We start from the raw sequence: 20,135 nt of genomic DNA, 5'->3' as shown, positions 1-20,135 counted from the left end.
AATTAGGGCGTACATTTTCTTAATGGAATTTCCCCACTTTGCATGGCACGCATTGATGTGCGTGTTCACGTCAATGTTAAGAGCGACCAGCAATCCTTCAATCCTTGAAAAGTAAAGAACAACTGGGAAAAGGAAAAACCTTGATACAATACTTGAGAAAAACTGGAATTGAGAAGAGAAGCGTTGAATTTTGGAAACTCAGAAGGATTTGCTCATGGAAATTCAGCAATGTTTGTCTGATTACACCAGGGATATGAATTAGTGAAAATGGTTGTGCAAAACTTTGAAAAATTAATTTTTTACTCCAATAAACTTGGAATCAGTAATGATCTAATTGTTGGCCACCCTGATTATGCTTTAAGCGTGTGATAAAACATTTAACAATGGCCTTTAATATAACCCCCAAGTACCCCAAGAAGAAAGGATGAACCATAGCCTTAAAATTACCCTGGGTGTATTCCATCACTCTAATCAGGGTCAATGGGGTTTTCATCTGATGAATCTGCCACTGTCACTGGTGGCAAAGATGTGCACTCCATTTACAAACCCATGAATTTTCTGGGATATTAGGTTTTAAAATGTCCGAAGGTAATGAATGAAAATGGTAACTATAGACAGTAATGTCTACTGTCATTAAATTGATCATGAATACTAATTACTTAATTTGCAGGGAATGAGCGAAAACTGTATGAGTTGATTGTGAGGCACTTCTTGGCTTGCTGCTCAAAAGATGCTGAAGGAATGGAGACTGTGGTAGAAATTGACATAGCCAATGAAAAGGTATGGTGTGCACATATTCCGTGACTGCTGTTTCTTGCTTATTCCTAAGTAAGCCATGTTTGAATCCCTGGTGAAACATTTCCTGGATATATGTGTAACTTTTGGAGTGAAATTCACTCTCTCGCTTTTTAACCTCTCTCTAATTTAAACATCTTTTTACCAAGTTTTGAATGCACGGACTATTAAAAAGATAAATAATTTTTACAACTTCTTATATATGTTCCTCACAAAATGTTTCCGGCTGCCCCTCTTTTTGGATTGTTGAGTAAATGATATGTATAACAAAAGTTTAGTTTTATTGTCTTTTTTTGCCCAAATATCCATATAATGTATGTATCCACATGGCTGGGATCTATATTGTCTCATGTATAAATTCTTTAAATTAATTTAGCAAACTCTTGGGTTTCCTTTTTGTTTTTGATTTTTTTCTGGCTATCCCTTTAATTTAAATTTTATACCTTCTACATTAATGTAACATCAGGTATAGCCTATCGATGGAACATATTTGAGCATTTATATTACGTACATTGTTATTAAGATTAATAGCATGATGCACATGCATATTTGTGCAGCTCACGATTGATGAATGATACATGTACAGATTAACAATCAATAGAATAAAGTATGTGCTTAAGTTTATAAAGTTTTTACCACCCATTTAAGGTTTAATTTTTTTATCCTTAAGTAAGACATAAAATTCACTTGAGTATTTCTTCAATAATGTTGGAATAATAACCATATTGTACCATCTACCATAGTCAATATATACCCTCGGTGCTGTGAAGAAATGATGTCATATTGCATTTGGCATCTGTAATTCTTCAGAATTCTTCAATGTAGAAATTTCAACTTTGTATATTCTTTTTGGCCAAATATTTTGGCAACATTGCATAAAAAATTTGAAACAAGTATACATATGTTTGGTATTGAACAATTAATCCAATATCCTGAGAATTTTTGAAACATTATCCTTTCAGTTTTGTGCCAATGGGTTGGCAATTATTGCAAGGAACTATTTGGATGTTTATCCTTATAAAAAATGGGAAGCCAGAGAAATCCATAACTACACCCAAGGACAAAGATTTAAGCCAACATCTATAAATATGACGGAAGGGGAGACAGAACCACCAAAACTTTTGACGGAAGCTGATCTGATTGCTCTCATGGAAAAACATGGTATTGGTGAGTATGTGAATTGAATTGAAACATTTTAGTGACAACTTTGCAGGGTGGAGTGGAATGTACAAAGTTTGCATAATTTCATCTTTGAAGGATCATTTTCACCTTGTGAAGCCTGAGGTAGTTTTGGATTTAAATTGAGGAAATAATTAAATTCCTTTGCTTCAAGGCAAATTGCCAATCAAATTACGACCATGGTACAGGAATCAAAAGTTTGGTTTAAATTTATAGTTGCACAAAAGTCAACTTATTTCACTGCCGTTCACTTTTGATTCATGTGAGGATGTAGTTCGTTTAGCAATTCAGTGGACTGTTAGTACTGAAGGATTTCAGGTTTTCCCGGTGTATGGTATTCAAGAAGTTCTCTCGGGTTTCCCACCGGGTCAGGTTGCAGTACACCGACGTTTCGATAGCTGACTCTGCCATCGTCTTCAGGGTGAAGTTCAGAGCATAAAAAAGGGCCTGGTATTTATACTCTCCGCCAAGCCTCAGGTGTGCCCTGATTGGTCGGAAGTGTTAATGTGCTCCGCTACGGCCAATCGGGTGCGTTCCCGTGCATTTTTTATTTTCTTTAGCACTGGTTTCCAAGTTTTACTGATTTGGAAGCCGTTGTCTCTGTTGAAAGTATTGGTGTCTAGTCGGATTTCAACGGCTTCTTTCACCACCCGATCCCAGTAGCCATTGGCGTGGCATAGCCTCTTCGTGCTGGTAAAGTTGGTTCTGTGGTCGTTATTGAGGCAATGTTCGGCGACCGCAGATTTCGCTGGGTAGACTGAAGTTTGAAATCAGATTAGACAAAGTTTAGACAAGGTTAACTCTTGACAAAAATGGAATATTATGTGATGTAATTTTGATCATTTTACAGGAGAAAGTATCTTTTTTGATATGTTTTAGTTGATATTACTTCCAGGTTATCTAAGTACTTTCATGTAGATAATTATTAATTTTAGGTATTTTATTGAATGTACAAAAGGGGTAACTAAAACATGTCAATGAGGTTTAATTAGATGGCTTGAACCAGGACTTGCGGAAATGGATATGGCAATAAGAAAAGTGTGCTTTACCAAGGAATTCTCAGCTAGAGCTCACTGTATTACAGACCAGGTTGAATCATAACATCTTTATGTTTCACTGTGAACTGCTTCGATGAAATTTTCAATTCTTTTGTGCTCTCCCAATAAAGGCACTGATGCCACTCATGCTGATCATATAGAAACTATCAAGTCCAGGGAGTATGTTGGTCTGCACAACGAAGTCAATTTCATGCCCAGTCATTTGGGAATGGGATTGGTGGAAGGCTATGACAGCATGGGGTATCCAATGTCCAAGCCAAACTTGAGAGCTGAACTGGAGCATGACTTGAAGTGGTTAGTAATTTGTATTGCAGCATTGCATGGATGATTCAATTGTTGAATGATTTTTCATTAGAAATAATGAAGTAGTTTCCCTTGAGAAGTTGTTTTTGAAGATGCCTCAACTGCATATTGCATTTAACATAAAATATCCTTTATTTATTTTCTGTGACATTCATATAATTTCTCATTGTTTAGCATATGTTTGGGAACAAAGGATCCCGCTGCAGTTCTAGCGGAACAAATTGCCAAGTACAAGGAGGTATTTCAGAGAGCTTTGGAACAGGTAATTGTTCTTTTGATAACTTTTGTTTGGACAGTATGTATATTTATTGTAATTTTTAGTATCAAGGGTAATTTTACTTCGGCAGTTTTCTTTTTTGTTCACCCATAGCAGTCATTTCTGTGGTTTGGAGGGCAAAACTCAAACCTAAATATTTTAATTCCTATATTAAAAGAGTTTTTACTTTTTCACAGAAATTATTTTATGTTATAACATGTTCCACTGGCTTGCAACATCATCCGGCATAAATTTCAGTGACGTGCAGCACTGGAATATATATATGCTTAGAATAGATTGGTCATGGTTGGGGGTGAGGAAGGGTAGAAGGTTGTAGGTATTGGTCAGAGTTATTGTGGGTTAGGGAAGAGGTGGTTGTGCCCTGGCTATGATGTGATATGGCATGGGGTGGAAGGGTATGGGAAGGTTAAGGGCAATTGAGTAATATATGTGACATATGATAATAATTGGTGCATGCACTAATTGTTATTTTTAGAGATAACAATTTGGTATCTAAAAATATAGAATTAAGATACTAAGTTTGTTGTCCTATTTCCTACTAATTTAGTATTTTTGTCATAATTTTCTGTTTGCGAACTAAAAAGAATGACCCAATGTCCTTCTTAGGCATCCAAGATTGATGAAGCTTTGGGGAAGTACTTTAATGAGGAAATAAGGCCAGTCGCTCCTGGCAACACTGATGCCGAGAACAATGGATTGATGGGGCTCCCGAAGGAAGTGATGCCATGTTCACAGTGTCAGCTTCCAATGGTTCTCAGGCAGCGGAAGAATGATGCCAATAGCTACTTTGTGTCGTGCTCAAACTTTCCAGAGTGTCGGAATGCCATTTGGCTGCCCAGTGACGTTCTTCATGTGGATATTGCTGAGGAAACATGCCCTACTGTGAGTTAATGTGAAAACATTCTGGCACATTTAAATGCCGTTCCCTTTCTTTGTGGGCTAAGTCAAAAGAAGACTTAATGCACATCAGGAAATTTCACTTCCCTTCAGTGAGTTTTTTGAGATACAGTTGCATGGTTTTTTCAAGCTCAGAAGTGGTAGATTCGTCCCATTTAATATGTTGTGCATTCCAAATTGTTGCATTTATTTGTCCTAGGTATCTCAACAAATTCCCAAAACTGAGATATTGGTTTCTGAGTTAAAGTTTTTTTAAAAAAAGCTCATACTCAGACTGAAAAAAAATAGTTTCGAACATTTTCCTCAAGGTTTTTCATTTTATCAGTCTCCACTGCCGGTAGGTAAGGGTAAAATGTGCATAGGAGAGGTAAGTAATGCTGCCTGGAATCAGCACCATGTAATGCACGTTATCAACCCACTTAAATTCCATGTAATACTAGATCTGTTCCATAAATAGTGATCGTAAATATTTTATCCTCATAATTTATTGTACAAATATTTTATTTCATATTGCTAGCATAATGTGCTGTGTGCATATGATACAGGCTTAATTGATTTGACTCCAGTATTGTGTCACTGGCAGCTGCCGCAAGCTTAAACATGTTCATTTTGCCTACTCCTGCTTCTGATAATTAAATACGCATTTTCCATGGAGATAAAAGAAATTGAGCTCTATGGTCTCGGGAATTAATAAAATAAAATGAAAACTCCTTTAGCCATAATAGGGAAGCACCACTTGTTCTGCAATGAAAACAAAATTTTGTTGTAATGGTTTGCGGAGAAAGTAATTCCACAAGAGTGACCTACCACAACCTCTCAAACAGAGAATCGAGGGAGAATTTGAAATACTTTTTTAAAATAGAGAAAAGGGATGAGTAAGGAATTGGTCCGTTGTTGCTACTAATAACATTTGTTTTAAATTTGTGGATAAAAAGATTTTCATAAGCGTCAAGTAAATAATTGGCCATTTGTTTGGTGAGGTGAAAATTTTTTGTTTCCCGAGGTTTTATATCCTGTGCTTAGTAAGTGTTGAGCAACATTGGATTTTTCCATTCTGTTATATTTAAAATGGGCCATGTGTTCCTTCAATCTTGTCTTAATGTTTCTGCGTGTTTGCCCCACATGGGAAAGATCACATAGGGAACAAGATATTTGGTAAATTCTTGATTTATTGACTGTGTCAATCTTGTCTTTTGTGATCCCCAACAAAATATAAGTTCATTCTTGTTACTGGAAGAAATCTTTTTATTAACTGTTTTAAATATCTTTTATAGACCTTTAGTCAATTGAGGGTGGTAAGGTAGTTTAATGTACTGTAGGGGCTCGTCTTGAGTTTGGGTGACGGAATTCTTAATGAGTCTCTTAAAGTTATATTTTTTTAATATGTCATTTATATTAGACCCATTAAAGCCATTTTGTGTGGTGATATGTTTAATATTCTTTTACTCTTTCAAATAATTACTTTCATCTAGTGGGATATTAACTAGTCTGTGTACTAGTGCATGAAAAGAAGTTTGTTACTGTAGGGAAGAAAGGAATCCCGGTGAATGTAGTTGTCCGGGTGTGTAGGTTAACGGTATGCGTCAGAGTTGAGTTTATAATTATTCCTAGTTAAAAGGAGATCGAGATAGTGCGGTGGATATTGTACTGGCTTTCCACCCAGAGGGCTCGGGTTCAAATCCCGGTGGTGTTGAATATTTATCAGAGGTATCTCGATCCCTACTTGAGGTGCTTTGTGGAGGGCACTTTGAGGGAGTACGCCGTCCGTTGAATGGGACGTTAAGCAGCGGACCCTTTGGCGCCTTTCGTTAACAGTAGGCTAATGCCGACGCTGGGCTTCTCTCCACCCTTCATCCTTTCCTGTCCATCCCCTATGGCGCAAATGACCTCAGCTGTCGGTCGCCTCCCCTAAATACTGCTACTCCTAGTTAAAAGAAGATCAAGAAAAGGGAGTTGGATGTTACTTTTCATTTTGTGTGTGAATTAAATGAAAGGAAATAAATATTTAAATCCCAAAGGAATTATTTGTTCCATTCCCGCAAACTACTGTAGAAGGATTTTCTGGTTGAGAGGTTGTGGTTGGTCACTGTCATGAAATATCTTTTTCCACAAACCATCAAAACAAAATTTTGTTTTCATTGCAGAATAAGTGGTGGTAACTTATTACGGCTATAGGAGTTTTCATTTTATTTTATTAATTCCGTGGAGGTGTTATTATTATTATTATTATTATTACTTTTTATTTGCCCAGAGATCACAATACAAAAATACCAGGTGGGTGAAGTATGTACATGATATAAGGCACGTCAATGAGGAGCAAAGACACAGGCTTATTATTTTATTCTTATGCTTCTTTTTCTTTTATGCTTATTATGTTTATTCACTTTGGAGAATGAGAAAATATCACATGGAACCCTAGTCTGGACCAAAGGGAGGATGATGAAGGCACAACATTGACTGTCATGTGATAATTAAAATATTGTGATGAGATCCATGGAACCAATGTGGAAGTGGCCCCTTTGAAATTTACAATATTTCTCAGAGTGCTCCAAATCATCTTCTATTACAATGGCAGCAGTGATGCTATTGTTTACTTCTTTAAGAGCAGTGACTGAAGATCGTGGCCCTCCTACCTTTGAAATTGGTTGTTTCCTCCCTTTAAACATTAAGACCATCTTTTATGTGTGATATAAGGAAAAAGAAATTACAGAAGCCCTGTAGTATTACATAGGCCTTGGATAAAGACTTGTTTGGTGAAAGCAGCATTTCAGTGCATTGTGATATGCTACATTCACTTTTGCTGTTGGCAAACTGAGTTTCCTTCATCTTGCAATGGATGCTGCTGAAGCAATTTTGAAGTCAAGTCAGTGAAACTTTTACCACACAACTGACAATATGATATTAAAGAAAAGTTTTGCACAGTAAGCTATGTGAATAAAAAATGTATGATCTTTGCTAATCAACTTAAATACATCTTTGGTTGACTGAGACAACCCATAACCCCCTTCAAATAGTCTACTGGTTGAGTTCCAATTCTGACCGTTTCCATAGTTGCATTTGCTAAACTAAAGCTAAACAAATTCCAAAGAAACTGCGGGAGATGCCGCAACAGTAACTTTTAACGGAGTCATCCGCTAATGTGCATTTCAATGCAACAATTTCAGAGTGTAAAAATCATTCGCCTTGACTGGGATTCGAACCCAGATCCCTCAATATCCGGTCGAGTGCTTTAGCCACTTAAGCTACCGAGGCGTCCTCTTAAACTCTGAAATTTTGGGGCTTTTAAAGGAACAAGATGTTGTGACGAAATACCGTACATACAATGTCACAGGCATTCCTAGTCGTGCACGAGGCGCCAAAGTCCACGAGGTTAAAGCCAACGTTAAAACACTTATGGTGTTTATCCTTTGACAAATTCCAAAGAAACTGCGGGAGATGCCGCAGTATACACTCTGAAATTGTTGCATTGAAATGCACATTAGCGGATGACTCCGTTAAAAGTTACTGTTGCGGCATCTCCCGCAGTTTCTTTGGAATTTGTCAAAGTGAAAACACCATAAGTGTTTAAAGTTGGCTTTAACCTCGTGGACTTTGGCGCCTCGCGCACGACTACGAATGCCTGTGACATTGTATGTACGGTATTTCGTCACAACATCTTGTTCCTTTAAAAGCCCCAAAAATTTCAGAGTTTAAGAGGATGCCTCGGTAGCTTAAGTGGCTAAAGCACTCGACCGGATATTGAGGGATCTGGGTTCGAATCCCAGTCAAGGCGAATGATTTTTACACTCTGAAATTGTTGAATTTAAAGCTAAACTGTTGTGACATGTGATGTGACTGAAACAAGCTCGTATTTTTCCATTTATCACAACAAATGCCCCAGCCGAAAGGTCGAAGAAGTTGGTCTGAATGCCAAATGCTTGGAAGTGTGAGCATGGAGAAATGAAGTGGCAATCTGATGCTGCAAAGTACTTGAGGCGATTGTGAGATTGAGCCCCTGATGTTGGTGATTGCATTAATTATTCTCTGTATGTTTCTTTCAGTGTGGACCAAATATCCACCAACTGAAATTCAAGTTCAAGCGGCAGTCATTGATGCCATTTTATCCAGATGAGTACACGGGTTGTCTCGGAGGATGTGACCCAAATTTCCTTCAGTGCCTCAACATAAATACGCCAAGAGCCACTTCAGGGCAAAGAAGTCTCACTCAGGGTACAAACTCAGGTGAGTACATATTTTTGTTGAAATACTCCAGTTGTGAAAGGTAAGCACAGGGTACATGATCTGTCCCAAAAGTAAGCTGAATGACTTTGCGTTGCTGAAGCAAGCCACTGGCAAGGTGCGCCAAGTTACAGGAAAGATAGTGGGGGATTTAGGGAAGTCAACGAGACCGGCCTCAGTTACCTGCAAGCATTTGCTTGTACGCATCGCTGCTATTTCGAACTCTTGTTTTAGTGACGCATCGAAGATGCTATTTTACAAGGATCAGTGTTATGCGATGAAATTTTGTGTTGTACTAAAAAAAACAGGCTCCAAGATCATTGCCATGCGGAGGAAAGCTTATGGCAATAATACCAGGAAGGGCAGAGAGGATGCCAAGGACAAAGATGGCTCTAGACGACCATCAACGTCAAATTCCAACCAAAATGAGAAGAAAGTCAGGGACATGTTGAACTCTGATTGATGCATGAGTGTTAAAATGCTGGCAGATGGGTGTGATATCCTTAAAAGTACTGTGCATGGCATGGTTACTGAAGATCTGCACGAAGATGGTCCCCATGGTGCTTTCCGATGAACAGAGGCTGCTTGTGCAACGATCTCGCGTGACCTCTTGGAGCAGTGTGAAAGTGATTCAAATCCAAGAAGTACCCCGACTTAGGACCACGGGACTTCTTCTTGTTCTGAATGATCAAGATGGAATTCAAGGGCCCCTATATCGGGACTTTGGAAGCCGTCAAAGAAGTGAAGGCGAGTTAGTGGAAGGATGTCCCCGTCGATACCTTCCAGGGTGCATTCTGCAACTGAGAAAAACACTGACACTGGTGTTCCAACGTGGAAGGCAGCTACTTTGAAGAATTTTAGTGTCTTTCACCTTTACCTTCAATGAGTTTTTTCCTGGGCTTATTCAACTTGCTTTTGGGACAGATCCTGTATTTTGAAAAGAGTTCTCAAGAAATCCACTCTTTGTTTTTGTCTTTTATTTAGCAGCTTCCATGAATCAAAATCAGAGCAGAGATAGTGGCTTTCGCAGTGCTTCAACGGGGCTGTCAAGCCAAAACTTGCCTGATGTGTATGCCAGCCATTCATCTTTGAGGAATGAACATGCTGCCACGACAAGGGCTCCTGTAATTCATAGTCCACCTGCCGCTGGGGATGCTCCCATCGTGTGCCAGTGCGGCCAGAATGCTTTGAAGCTCACGGTGCGGAAGGCTGGACCAAACACAGGCAAGTGCATGCCATTCTAGTCACATGGTAGAACTCAATCTCCCAAGTGCAGGTGCTGAAAATGTGAATACATATTTGTAGTCTTGGTGGCGCCACTTATATTGCCTTTGAGGTGCATATTATATTTCTTGCATTAGTTTGCCAGATATTAGTACTGTAATGGTATGACAAAGCCACTCAATTCTTCTGTAAAATATGTAATTGAGGAAACAGAAAAAATCTTAATTTTTCTAAATGTATTTCTTTAGATTGGCAAAGGAATTTTATTGAGACTGTAGGGAACATCTTTTGTTTCTCAAAAGGTTCCATCCTGCTGATGAGAGCAATTATTTGTGATTGATGAAAAACAAGGAGCCGGGAATGTTCTCCAAGGTTTGTCTTAATTAACCTGCAGGTGTAAAATGCCTCCTTGGAACGGACCCTCATTTTATGAGTGCTCTGGGATATTATTTCCAGTGTTTTGTTTGCCAAAGTCTTTGGCTGGGCAATGGCAAAGTCATTTGTAAACAAACACAAGCAGAATTTCACAAGATAATTAAATGCCCTATGCTTGTAAAAATTTTTATGTATTTGCAACAAATTCCATATGTATTTGCTTATGGAATTTGTTGTCTCCGTTTTTCGGGCTATCAAAAGTTCACAAAAATGGGATTCCAATCAGACCAGTAGTATCAAATATGTCAGCTCCCAATCACATGCTAACAAAAAGACTTAATGAAGACATAAAAGACAAAACTCATCAGGGAGGTTTCCAAATTCTCCATGGAATATGGTGTAGTGAATTCCTTGGACCTTGTCATCAAACTTATGAAAAAGGTCATCTGTAAAAAGTGCGTGCTTGTTTCCTTCGATGTATGCAACCTTTTCACCAACCCATGGAAGATGTGAGCCTCACTAAGGACATCCTCATCCAGAAATCCATCCCAGTGCCAGTTATTAGTGAACTCTGCTTATTACTGAAGATGTTTTTCCCAAAATTATTTTATTTTAATGTTCAGCGTAATATCCTGTTAGCTCAATAAGTTTTTCTTAGCATTTCTCAAACTTTTTTAATACTTTCATAATGTAGGATTTTGGGAGGTCCTCAAAATGGGCATCTGTATTGGTGATAACCTCCTTGTTTGACGTTCATCTATCCAATAATGTGGAAATTAGAATAGGAAAGCAAGAAGGGGAAATATTGAAATGAAATGAAATAATTGACTATGTAATTCCACACACTTTCATTCTCACACTCAAGTGTGTGGAATTACAAAGTCAATTATTTCATTTCATTTCAATATGTTGTGCAAATTCCATTAAGTTACGCCCTAGACTACAAATATATTTCGGAAGGGGAAACTCGACTATCACATGGACATGCAACTTGTAGCCTCCGCCCCCTATGGCAGGTAGGGAATGTGACACACCGCAGCAGGCAGGCAGCCAGCGCAGGTGTACACCACTCCCACAGAGAGAGACGAGGGATGGAAGGAGAAACTTATACAAAACACCTCATCTATGTATCTTTACTGGTGTGATATACTTTTGGTGAGAGGATGCTCAAAGGAAAACAATAGTTGTCCCAAATATCTATGTAAATATCTGTAAGCAGTAAGGATAGCAGAGACTGCCTGGCTAACCTGTCCAGTTGGTGGTGGCAGTTTCCATTGAATAAAAGCTTTTTGCTGTGGACTCATTGCCAAAACAGAACACTACTTATAAATGAACAGTGCTTTAATGAGAGTGATCTCAGACAGACTGAGGGCTTCACTGCTGGGTACGCTTGTAAATGGGTTCGATGTGACCAGCAATAGCATTTGATTTATCAGCTTCCCTTTCCTCTGTTGATGGGTAAGACAGCCAAAGAAAATTCAGTAGCCAGGTAGGAGAATGATGGAGTCTGGCAGGTGTACAAAAGGTGATTGCCTGGGGGCAATCATCGCCTTTGGTTCACCTGCCTCCATTCCCTTGCCTAGCAACTAAATTTTCTTTGGTTTTCTCAGCTATGAATCTATTAATTAAGATGCCAATTTAATTTCTTATAGTATTTATCTATTTATAATATAATTTCTAATGCATTTCATAGTCAAATTAATTGTTTTCAATTAAAAATTATCTCCTTGTTTCTTCACTCACTTGCAGGTCGCCAGTTTTATAAGTGTAGTCAGGGCCAAGGGGGTGGCTGTGACTTCTTCCTGTGGGCACCGGACGAGGGGGGGGATGACGATCCAGGGGGTGGCCCCTCTGCTGGGGGCAGTGGGAGGTGGGGAGGGGGATATCCAGGGGCAGGGGGACGGGGCCCGTCATGGGGGGGTGGCGGGGGTGGATCACAGCAGATGGGCGGCAGGGGCACCTCCCAAGGCGGTACGGAATGGGGGGCCGCACCCAGGAACAATGCAGGTAAGTGCTAACAGCTCTGGGAATCATTATTATTATTATTATTATAGCTAGTTTGAAGACCAGGAGTACATTTCTCAATTATAAATCAGTACAGTTTTTGCTATTAGCACATATGAAGTTGGCCAATGGGAATAAATGGTGCAGCAGTTATTACTTCCTGGTAGTTGGTACATTAACAAGTTGATATGGTATAAATAAATGAAAGGACTAACTTTGTAGTTCCACACGAAAACGATTTATTCACACGACCCGGGTTTCGAAGTAAAACTTCATCATCAGGTGATAAAACTTCATCATCTGATGATGAAGTTTTACTTCGAATCCCGGGTCGTGTGAATAAATCGTTTTCGTGTGGAACTACAAGGTTAGTCCTTTCATTTATTTATAATGAATCGGTTCCATAAAGTTATGCCAGAAACCATTAATTATAAGTTGATATGGCGTAAATGTATTATGTTCTTCGCATTCTGCTTTATTTCAGGAAGTGGGAGTTACGCTGTGATGAATCCTAGTGGCGCCTCAGATGAGACATGCATTTGTGGAGAACCAGCAAAGAGGTCAGTGGCATTGAGTGACCTTGGTATTCAGTGTCTGTCAATGGGGATGCCTTCCGTTAGTTCAACATGCTGTGTGTTATTATATATGCTATGATTTATATGAGTATGGTGATTATCAGTTACCAATTATTGGAATAAATTTTATTTTTGCCCATCTTTTAGATTTGCATTTTTGCCAATCACTTTTGACAGTCCATAGTTCAGTCTTAATACCACTGGTTCAACTTTTCTCATTTCTGGTATTTTTCCTCGGGAAACAAAAGAAGGCTTTAAAGCACAATTAGTGCTGTCGGCTGAGTCATGTGATTGTCAGGAAAAAAAGAAGAAGAGAAGTTTTGTGTTAAGTTTTAACTAGGTGAGCACAAGGGCATATTACTTTGAACCATTGAAAAAAATGTAGATTGAAGTTAAAGATCTTACGAAAAATGACTAGCCACTCATTTGCTCGTTGATTAATGTAAATATTTATTTAAATTGTCTCCCCACCCCCATGTCTGCACTATTTGCACAGAGTATTCAGTATCTCAATACCAAACACATCACTGTAACAGGTGGCTGTAATGATCTGTAGAAACCATTAACATGTGGCATGTGTGCTCATGAGAGGGTATATGGCAGGGTGATCACTACTTTGGGCAAATTAGGGAAAAATTCAGGAATTCAAATCAAATTCTTCAAAATATTGGCAAAAAGTCTGTAGAATGCTTTTGAATCATTGAGAGAATTAGGAATGATTTGATGGTATGAGGAGTGGCGTGAAGGAGCTTTTTTTAGTTTGGATAGGTATGCATATATTGTGAATACCATGACACCATCTTGTCAATGGTGAGTATTTAAAAGCCAAAACATGTATCAGTGTTTAGCCAATCGTAATTGAGGATTTGGTCAGCTGCCACACTTGGTCTACTGCCAATGTTGGAACCTCAGCTGTAGCATTCTACATGGCCACCCACGGGTCTTTCATACCAGCAGTGTGCAACAGGCATCATGACCTTCATGGGTTAAACAAAGAGTTTTGACATCTCTGCTAGCTAAGTTGCCTTGACGTCATGTCGCAACCGTTAGTTGAGCAGCCTCTAGCAAAATATGCTTGTTGTTTTTAGTGATTGAACTAAATGCCTATTTTTAAGAATTAGGGGTACAATATTAACCTCTAGAGCATAATATTTAATGTGCTTCACATTTTATATGGTGCCTTAAAATTTTATTGTTATATTAATGTACGTGTTGAATTCAATACCATCTGAAGCAGAGGACCTTGTTTTTTTGAGAGCTGGACAATCACACTCGTGAGTTATCTTCAGGCCACTTGCCCTTGTAATTAGCCATCCGCATTATCACTTGTTTTGACTTAATATTTATTTGAATTTCAAATGGTAATGTCCAGCATCCTGCCGGCTGATAAGTAAGGTACATTTTAACATAGGATGGTGACCGCTGCAAGAGGGTGGGGGTAATTTTTGCTCCTAATACCATTCCATTCTTAATCCTGCAAATTATTGTTCAATGTTTTGTGCCAGCACCGCATATGAGATAAACAAAATGCTGTGCATTTTATAAGTTCACAATTCATTTGGGAATTCTTTTTGGAAAGCACTTTCATACTTTTGAATCTAAAATTCAAATCAATCCCCTTCCATACTTTTAACAAGCACTTTCATACTTTTGAATCTAAAATTCAAATCAATCCCCTTTCATACTTTTAACAAGCACTTTCATACTTTTGAATCTAAAATTCAAATCAATCCCCTTTCATACTTTTAACAAGCACTTTCATACTTTTGAATCTAAAATTCAAATCAATCCCCTTTCATACTTTTAACAAGCACTTTCATACTTTTGAATCTAAAATTCAAATCAATCCCCTTTCATACTTTTAACAAGCACTTTCATACTTTTGAATCTAAAATTCAAATCAATCCCCTTTCATACTTTTAACAAGCACTTTCATACTTTTGAATCTAAAATTCAAATCAATCCCCTTTCATACTTTTAACAAGCACTTTCATACTTTTGAATCTAAAATTCAAATCAATCCCCTTTCATACTTTTAACAAACACTTTCATACTTTTGAATCTAAAATTCAAATCAATCCCCTTTCATACTTTTAACAAGCACTTTCATACTTTTGAATCTAAAATTCAAATCAATCCCCTTTCATACTTTTAACAAGCACTTTCATACTTTTGAATCTAAAATTCAAATCAATCCCCTTTCATACTTTTAACAAGCACTTTCATACTTTTGAATCTAAAATTCAAATCAATCCCCTTTCATACTTTTAACAAGCACTTTCATACTTTTGAATCTAAAATTCAAATCAATCCCCTTTCATACTTTTAACAAGCACTTTCATACTTTTGAATCTAAAATTCAAATCAATCCCCTTTCATACTTTTAACAAGCACTTTCATACTTTTGAATCTAAAATTCAAATCAATCCCCTTTCATACTTTTAACAAGCACTTTCATACTTTTGAATCTAAAATTCAAATCAATCCCCTTTCATACTTTTAACAAGCACTTTCATACTTTTGAATCTAAAATTCAAATCAATCCCCTTTCATACTTTTAACAAGCACTTTCATACTTTTGAATCTAAAATTCAAATCAATCCCCTTTCATACTTTTAACAAGCACTTTCATACTTTTGAATCTAAAATTCAAATCAATCCCCTTTCATACTTTTAACAAGCACTTTCATACTTTTGAATCTAAAATTCAAATCAATCCCCTTTCATACTTTTAACAAGCACTTTCATACTTTTGAATCTAAAATTCAAATCAATCCCCTTTCATACTTTTAACAAGCACTTTCATACTTTTGAATCTAAAATTCAAATCAATCCCCTTTCATACTTTTAACAAACACTTTCATACTTTTGAATCTAAAATTCAAATCAATCCCCTTTCATACTTTTAACAAGCACTTTCATACTTTTGAATCTAAAATTCAAATCAATCCCCTTTCATACTTTTAACAAGCACTTTCATACTTTTGAATCTAAAATTCAAATCAATCCCCTTTCATACTTTTAACAAGCACTTTCATACTTTTGAATCTAAAATTCAAATCAATCCCCTTTCATACTTTTAACAAGCACTTTCATACTTTTGAATCTAAAATTCAAATCAATCCCCTTTCATACTTTTAACAAGCACTTTCATACTTTTGAATCTAAAATTCAAATCAATCCCCTTTCATACTTTTAACAAGCACTTTCATACTTTTGAATCTAAAATTCAAATCAATCCCCTTTCATACTTTTAACAAGCACTTTCATACTTTTGAATCTAAAATTCAAATCAATCCCCTTTCATACTTTTAACAAGCACTTTCATACTTTTGAATCTAAAATTCAAATCAATCCCCTTTCATACTTTTAACAAGCACTTTCATACTTTTGAATCTAAAATTCAAATCAATCCCCTTTCATACTTTTAACGAGCACTTTCATACTTTTGAATCTAAAATTCAAATCAATCCCCTTTCATACTTTTAACGAGCACTTTCATACTTTTGAATCTAAAATTCAAATCAATCCCCTTTCATACTTTTAACGAGCACTTTCATACTTTTGAATCTAAAATTCAAATCAATCCCCTTTCATACTTTTAACGAGCACTTTCATACTTTTGAATCTAAAATTCAAATCAATCCCCTTTCATACTTTTAACGAGCACTTTCATACTTTTGAATCTAAAATTCAAATCAATCCCCTTTCATACTTTTAACGAGCACTTTCATACTTTTGAATCTAAAATTCAAATCAATCCCCTTTCATACTTTTAACGAGCACTTTCATACTTTTGAATCTAAAATTCAAATCAATCCCCTTTCATACTTTTAACGAGCACTTTCATACTTTTGAATCTAAAATTCAAATCAATCCCCTTTCATACTTTTAACGAGCACTTTCATACTTTTGAATCTAAAATTCAAATCAATCCCCTTTCATACTTTTAACGAGCACTTTCATACTTTTGAATCTAAAATTCAAATCAATCCCCTTTCATACTTTTAACGAGCACTTTCATACTTTTGAATCTAAAATTCAAATCAATCCCCTTTCATACTTTTAACGAGCACTTTCATACTTTTGAATCTAAAATTCAAATCAATCCCCTTTCATACTTTTAACGAGCACTTTCATACTTTTGAATCTAAAATTCAAATCAATCCCCTTTCATACTTTTAACGAGCACTTTCATACTTTTGAATCTAAAATTCAAATCAATCCACTTTCATACTTTTAACAAGCACTTTCATACTTTTGAATCTAAAATTCAAATATCAAATAGTGATATAATCAACATTTGCAATCAAGGCAACCATTTTATATGCCATATACAGGGGAAAATACTTAAAAATAAGTATTTTCCCTGCAAATCAGCTTGTGCATAGAGGTCGAAGTTATACCCATATACCTTCAGATCACAAGACCTAGGCTGATTTTAGAATACATTTTGGAATAAAAAAGGTGAAAATAATTGACCTGGAAATATGGTAGAGCACAAATTTATAAAAACTAAACCTTTGTAAGGTAAGGAACCTTAGGAAATGGGCGTACAATTATTTAATAATTTAACCTCAATCGTAGAAACAAATTGAAAGTGTTGGTATTTTAAAGTTAAACTTTGGGAATACCTGCAAAAAGAGATGTTCTATTCTGTGAAATAATATTTAAATACTCCGTAGAATGACCTGTAGTAAAGTTTGACATATTTGTGTGTAGTTCACTGTGCTTTTTTACATAGAGTTACATTATTTGTTTTAACTTTTTACATATTTACGTGTAGTTTTTGATTTATCATACATTGATGTGCCATGTATCATGTGCAATTGACGATCTCTTGTTGTATTATATCCTGATCGCATGGTGAGAATTAAACTTAATAATAATCCTTCAAACCAATCTTCATTGGTTTGTATTTTGGCCAGATTAAATGTTCTTAGTCATGAAATCTCTTATTCAGGCTCACAGTCAATAAAGAAGGCCCCAACAAGGGGTTGCAGTTCTTTGCCTGCCCCCGACCCCGGGGGGAGCAGTGCAACTTCTTCAAGTGGAGTGATGAGAGAGAGGGTGGGGGGGGAGAGTCGAGGGGTGCGGGCTGGCAGCAATCAACGCAGGCAGGCAACAGGAGGGATGGGAGCGCCTGGCCGTACTCCAATCAAGGTATATATATCCCACAGGAGAATTGCATTTGGGAGACCTGGAAATTTATAAAAATAACATTGTTTTGATATCTCCTTGGCAGCTAAAACGCTAAATCTAAAAGTATTGCATGATGAAGTGGTGTCTGATATGTGTAAAATGTAATACCACTGTTAGCTTACACAAATATGATTTACTCTGATATCTTTCACTTGCCTCACTTCAATTCTGCAGCATTTGTTATTCTCCAACTTCAATCCTCCAACATTTGTAATACAAGGTCTGTTCAGGAAAGACAGACGGTAACCTTTTCATTATGTGCAATGTATACCTGGTACGAGTTTCATTGATTTGACTCGAGTAATCTCTGTATAGCTAATTAAATACCGTGATTCTCCACAAATATTTGTGGCAGGGGATGCAAGCACCAGGTATGATGGATAAGGAATGTTATTGGAGTGGAAGGGAAAAAATATTCAGTAAAAAACCTCAAATAATGATCAAATTTATATACATGCTGGAGGGAGACTAAATTCAAAATAGGGCTTAATTTCTCCTGGTAAAATAGTTCTTTGTTACACAAAAAACAAGGGAATAACAATGAAGCACAACCATTTATAAAACAGACCTCCACCATACCGAAGCAGGTCGTACAGAACTGGAAAGTAAGAAGAGAAAATTCTATTAATTCATGAACAAGCAACTCATGGTCTCCACCCCTAAAGTAGAAAATGTGCCACACTGTTGTTGGCATTGGACGGCCTGAGGCATCCCCCCATGGAGAGAGATGAGCGGTGGAAGGGGGAGCTTGGAAACAACAAAAAAGAGCAGGCAATATTACAATGGCAGTACATTCATTAAATGGCAAAGTCTCATGTGGTCATGCGGGAAGGGATTTGCCATCAAAGCACATGAGACAAGCAAAAGGGCATGAATTGGAGTAAACCTAATTGCTGTTTGTGGTAAGTGGGGTTTTTGCTATCTGTAACCCTATAGTTGCTATCCCATATTGTCCTTGGGAAGAAAGAGTCCTCGTGTTAGTTCTGGTATCTATTTCTTGAACTTTGTATTGATGATCCAAGCAACTAATGTATGTTGGAATGCAAATAATTGACGAGACCTCAGTGCTGAAGCAAGGGGCTCTGAAAATATCAAATATGTTCAACCTAGCAATAAATCATCTTTGTTCTAATGATTCCCAACCCAACTGCAGCAGCATTTCTGTGGCCCATTTTGTTTTGTCAAGTAATAGATCAGTGGCAACCATTACAAGTTAAGCTGTGTCCAAACTCTTCAGTTAGGAGTCTTAAGTCACTCAAATTTAGGGAGGATGCCATCTTGAAAGGTGTCCAAACTCATTAGGCAGCAAGAGGGTCCTAATTAAGGCACCTAGTTTTTGGCCCCTGGATTTAGGATACAAGAAGTGTAGTTTGCCATTAAATATGCCATAAAGCCATATTGTGAATCCATAATTCCAAATTCATGAATATTGGCAACCAGTTATGGCGGGAATGTATAATATATGTAGGTCACAATAACATTGGTTATTTCTTTTAGAGGGTACATTTATTATTACTCGGGGAGCGCCGAAACAGAGTGCTTCACTAAGGTGAAGTGGGAAAAGGTGGAGCTTTGCTCAGTCTAGAGAAATTTGGCGTCCTCTGCAAGGATGTAGTTTTGATTCTTGTTTTCCATATTTTAAGATTTTGTATATTTCCGCAGACTTTATTTAAGATACAACTCGTTTCACCAACTTGTGACATCATCAGGTCAAATTTCATGTATGGGTAGCGCATGAATATTTACACTTAGCACAGAGAAGAGGGAGGGATTGGATGGTGAGGAAGAGTAGGATGTTAAAGGTGGGAGGGTCTGGGTTATTTGGGCAAGGGAAGGGGAGGAGGCAGTGGTACCGTGGCTATGATGTGGCTTAGAAGCAGATAGTTTGTAGTGGATAGCAGATAGATTGCAAGTCTTAGCAGCAGATAGTCATTTTAGCATTTGAGCAATGATATATTGAGGTTAGCTTCCAACTAGGATAGTTAATCTTAATGCTCACAATATTATTTGAAAGAGTCAATTCTGTGG

At 37.2% G+C, this 20,135-nt stretch overlaps 1 protein-coding gene across 1 annotated transcript in view; it reads left to right on the top strand.

Annotated features, from left to right (window-relative positions):
* Top3alpha (topoisomerase 3-alpha) overlaps positions 1–20,135 on the top strand; it is a 39,901-nt gene that overhangs the window by 16,001 nt on the left and 3,765 nt on the right. The window contains exons 9-18 of the mRNA XM_071599177.1: positions 671–780; positions 1,758–1,962; positions 3,143–3,326; positions 3,510–3,597; positions 4,219–4,494; positions 8,550–8,730; positions 9,712–9,951; positions 12,076–12,333; positions 12,815–12,890; positions 17,988–18,068. Coding sequence (XP_071455278.1) covers positions 671–780; positions 1,758–1,962; positions 3,143–3,326; positions 3,510–3,597; positions 4,219–4,494; positions 8,550–8,730; positions 9,712–9,951; positions 12,076–12,333; positions 12,815–12,890; positions 17,988–18,068 — 1,699 coding nt within the window. The remainder of the gene's footprint in view (positions 1–670; positions 781–1,757; positions 1,963–3,142; positions 3,327–3,509; positions 3,598–4,218; positions 4,495–8,549; positions 8,731–9,711; positions 9,952–12,075; positions 12,334–12,814; positions 12,891–17,987; positions 18,069–20,135) is intronic.

Source organism: Hetaerina americana, unplaced genomic scaffold, assembly GCF_022747635.1.
Source record: "Hetaerina americana unplaced genomic scaffold, ioHetAmer1.1.p SCAF_108, whole genome shotgun sequence".
Lineage (NCBI taxonomy): Eukaryota > Metazoa > Arthropoda > Insecta > Odonata > Calopterygidae > Hetaerina > Hetaerina americana.
This window is presented reverse-complemented; position numbering and strand designations above follow the sequence as displayed.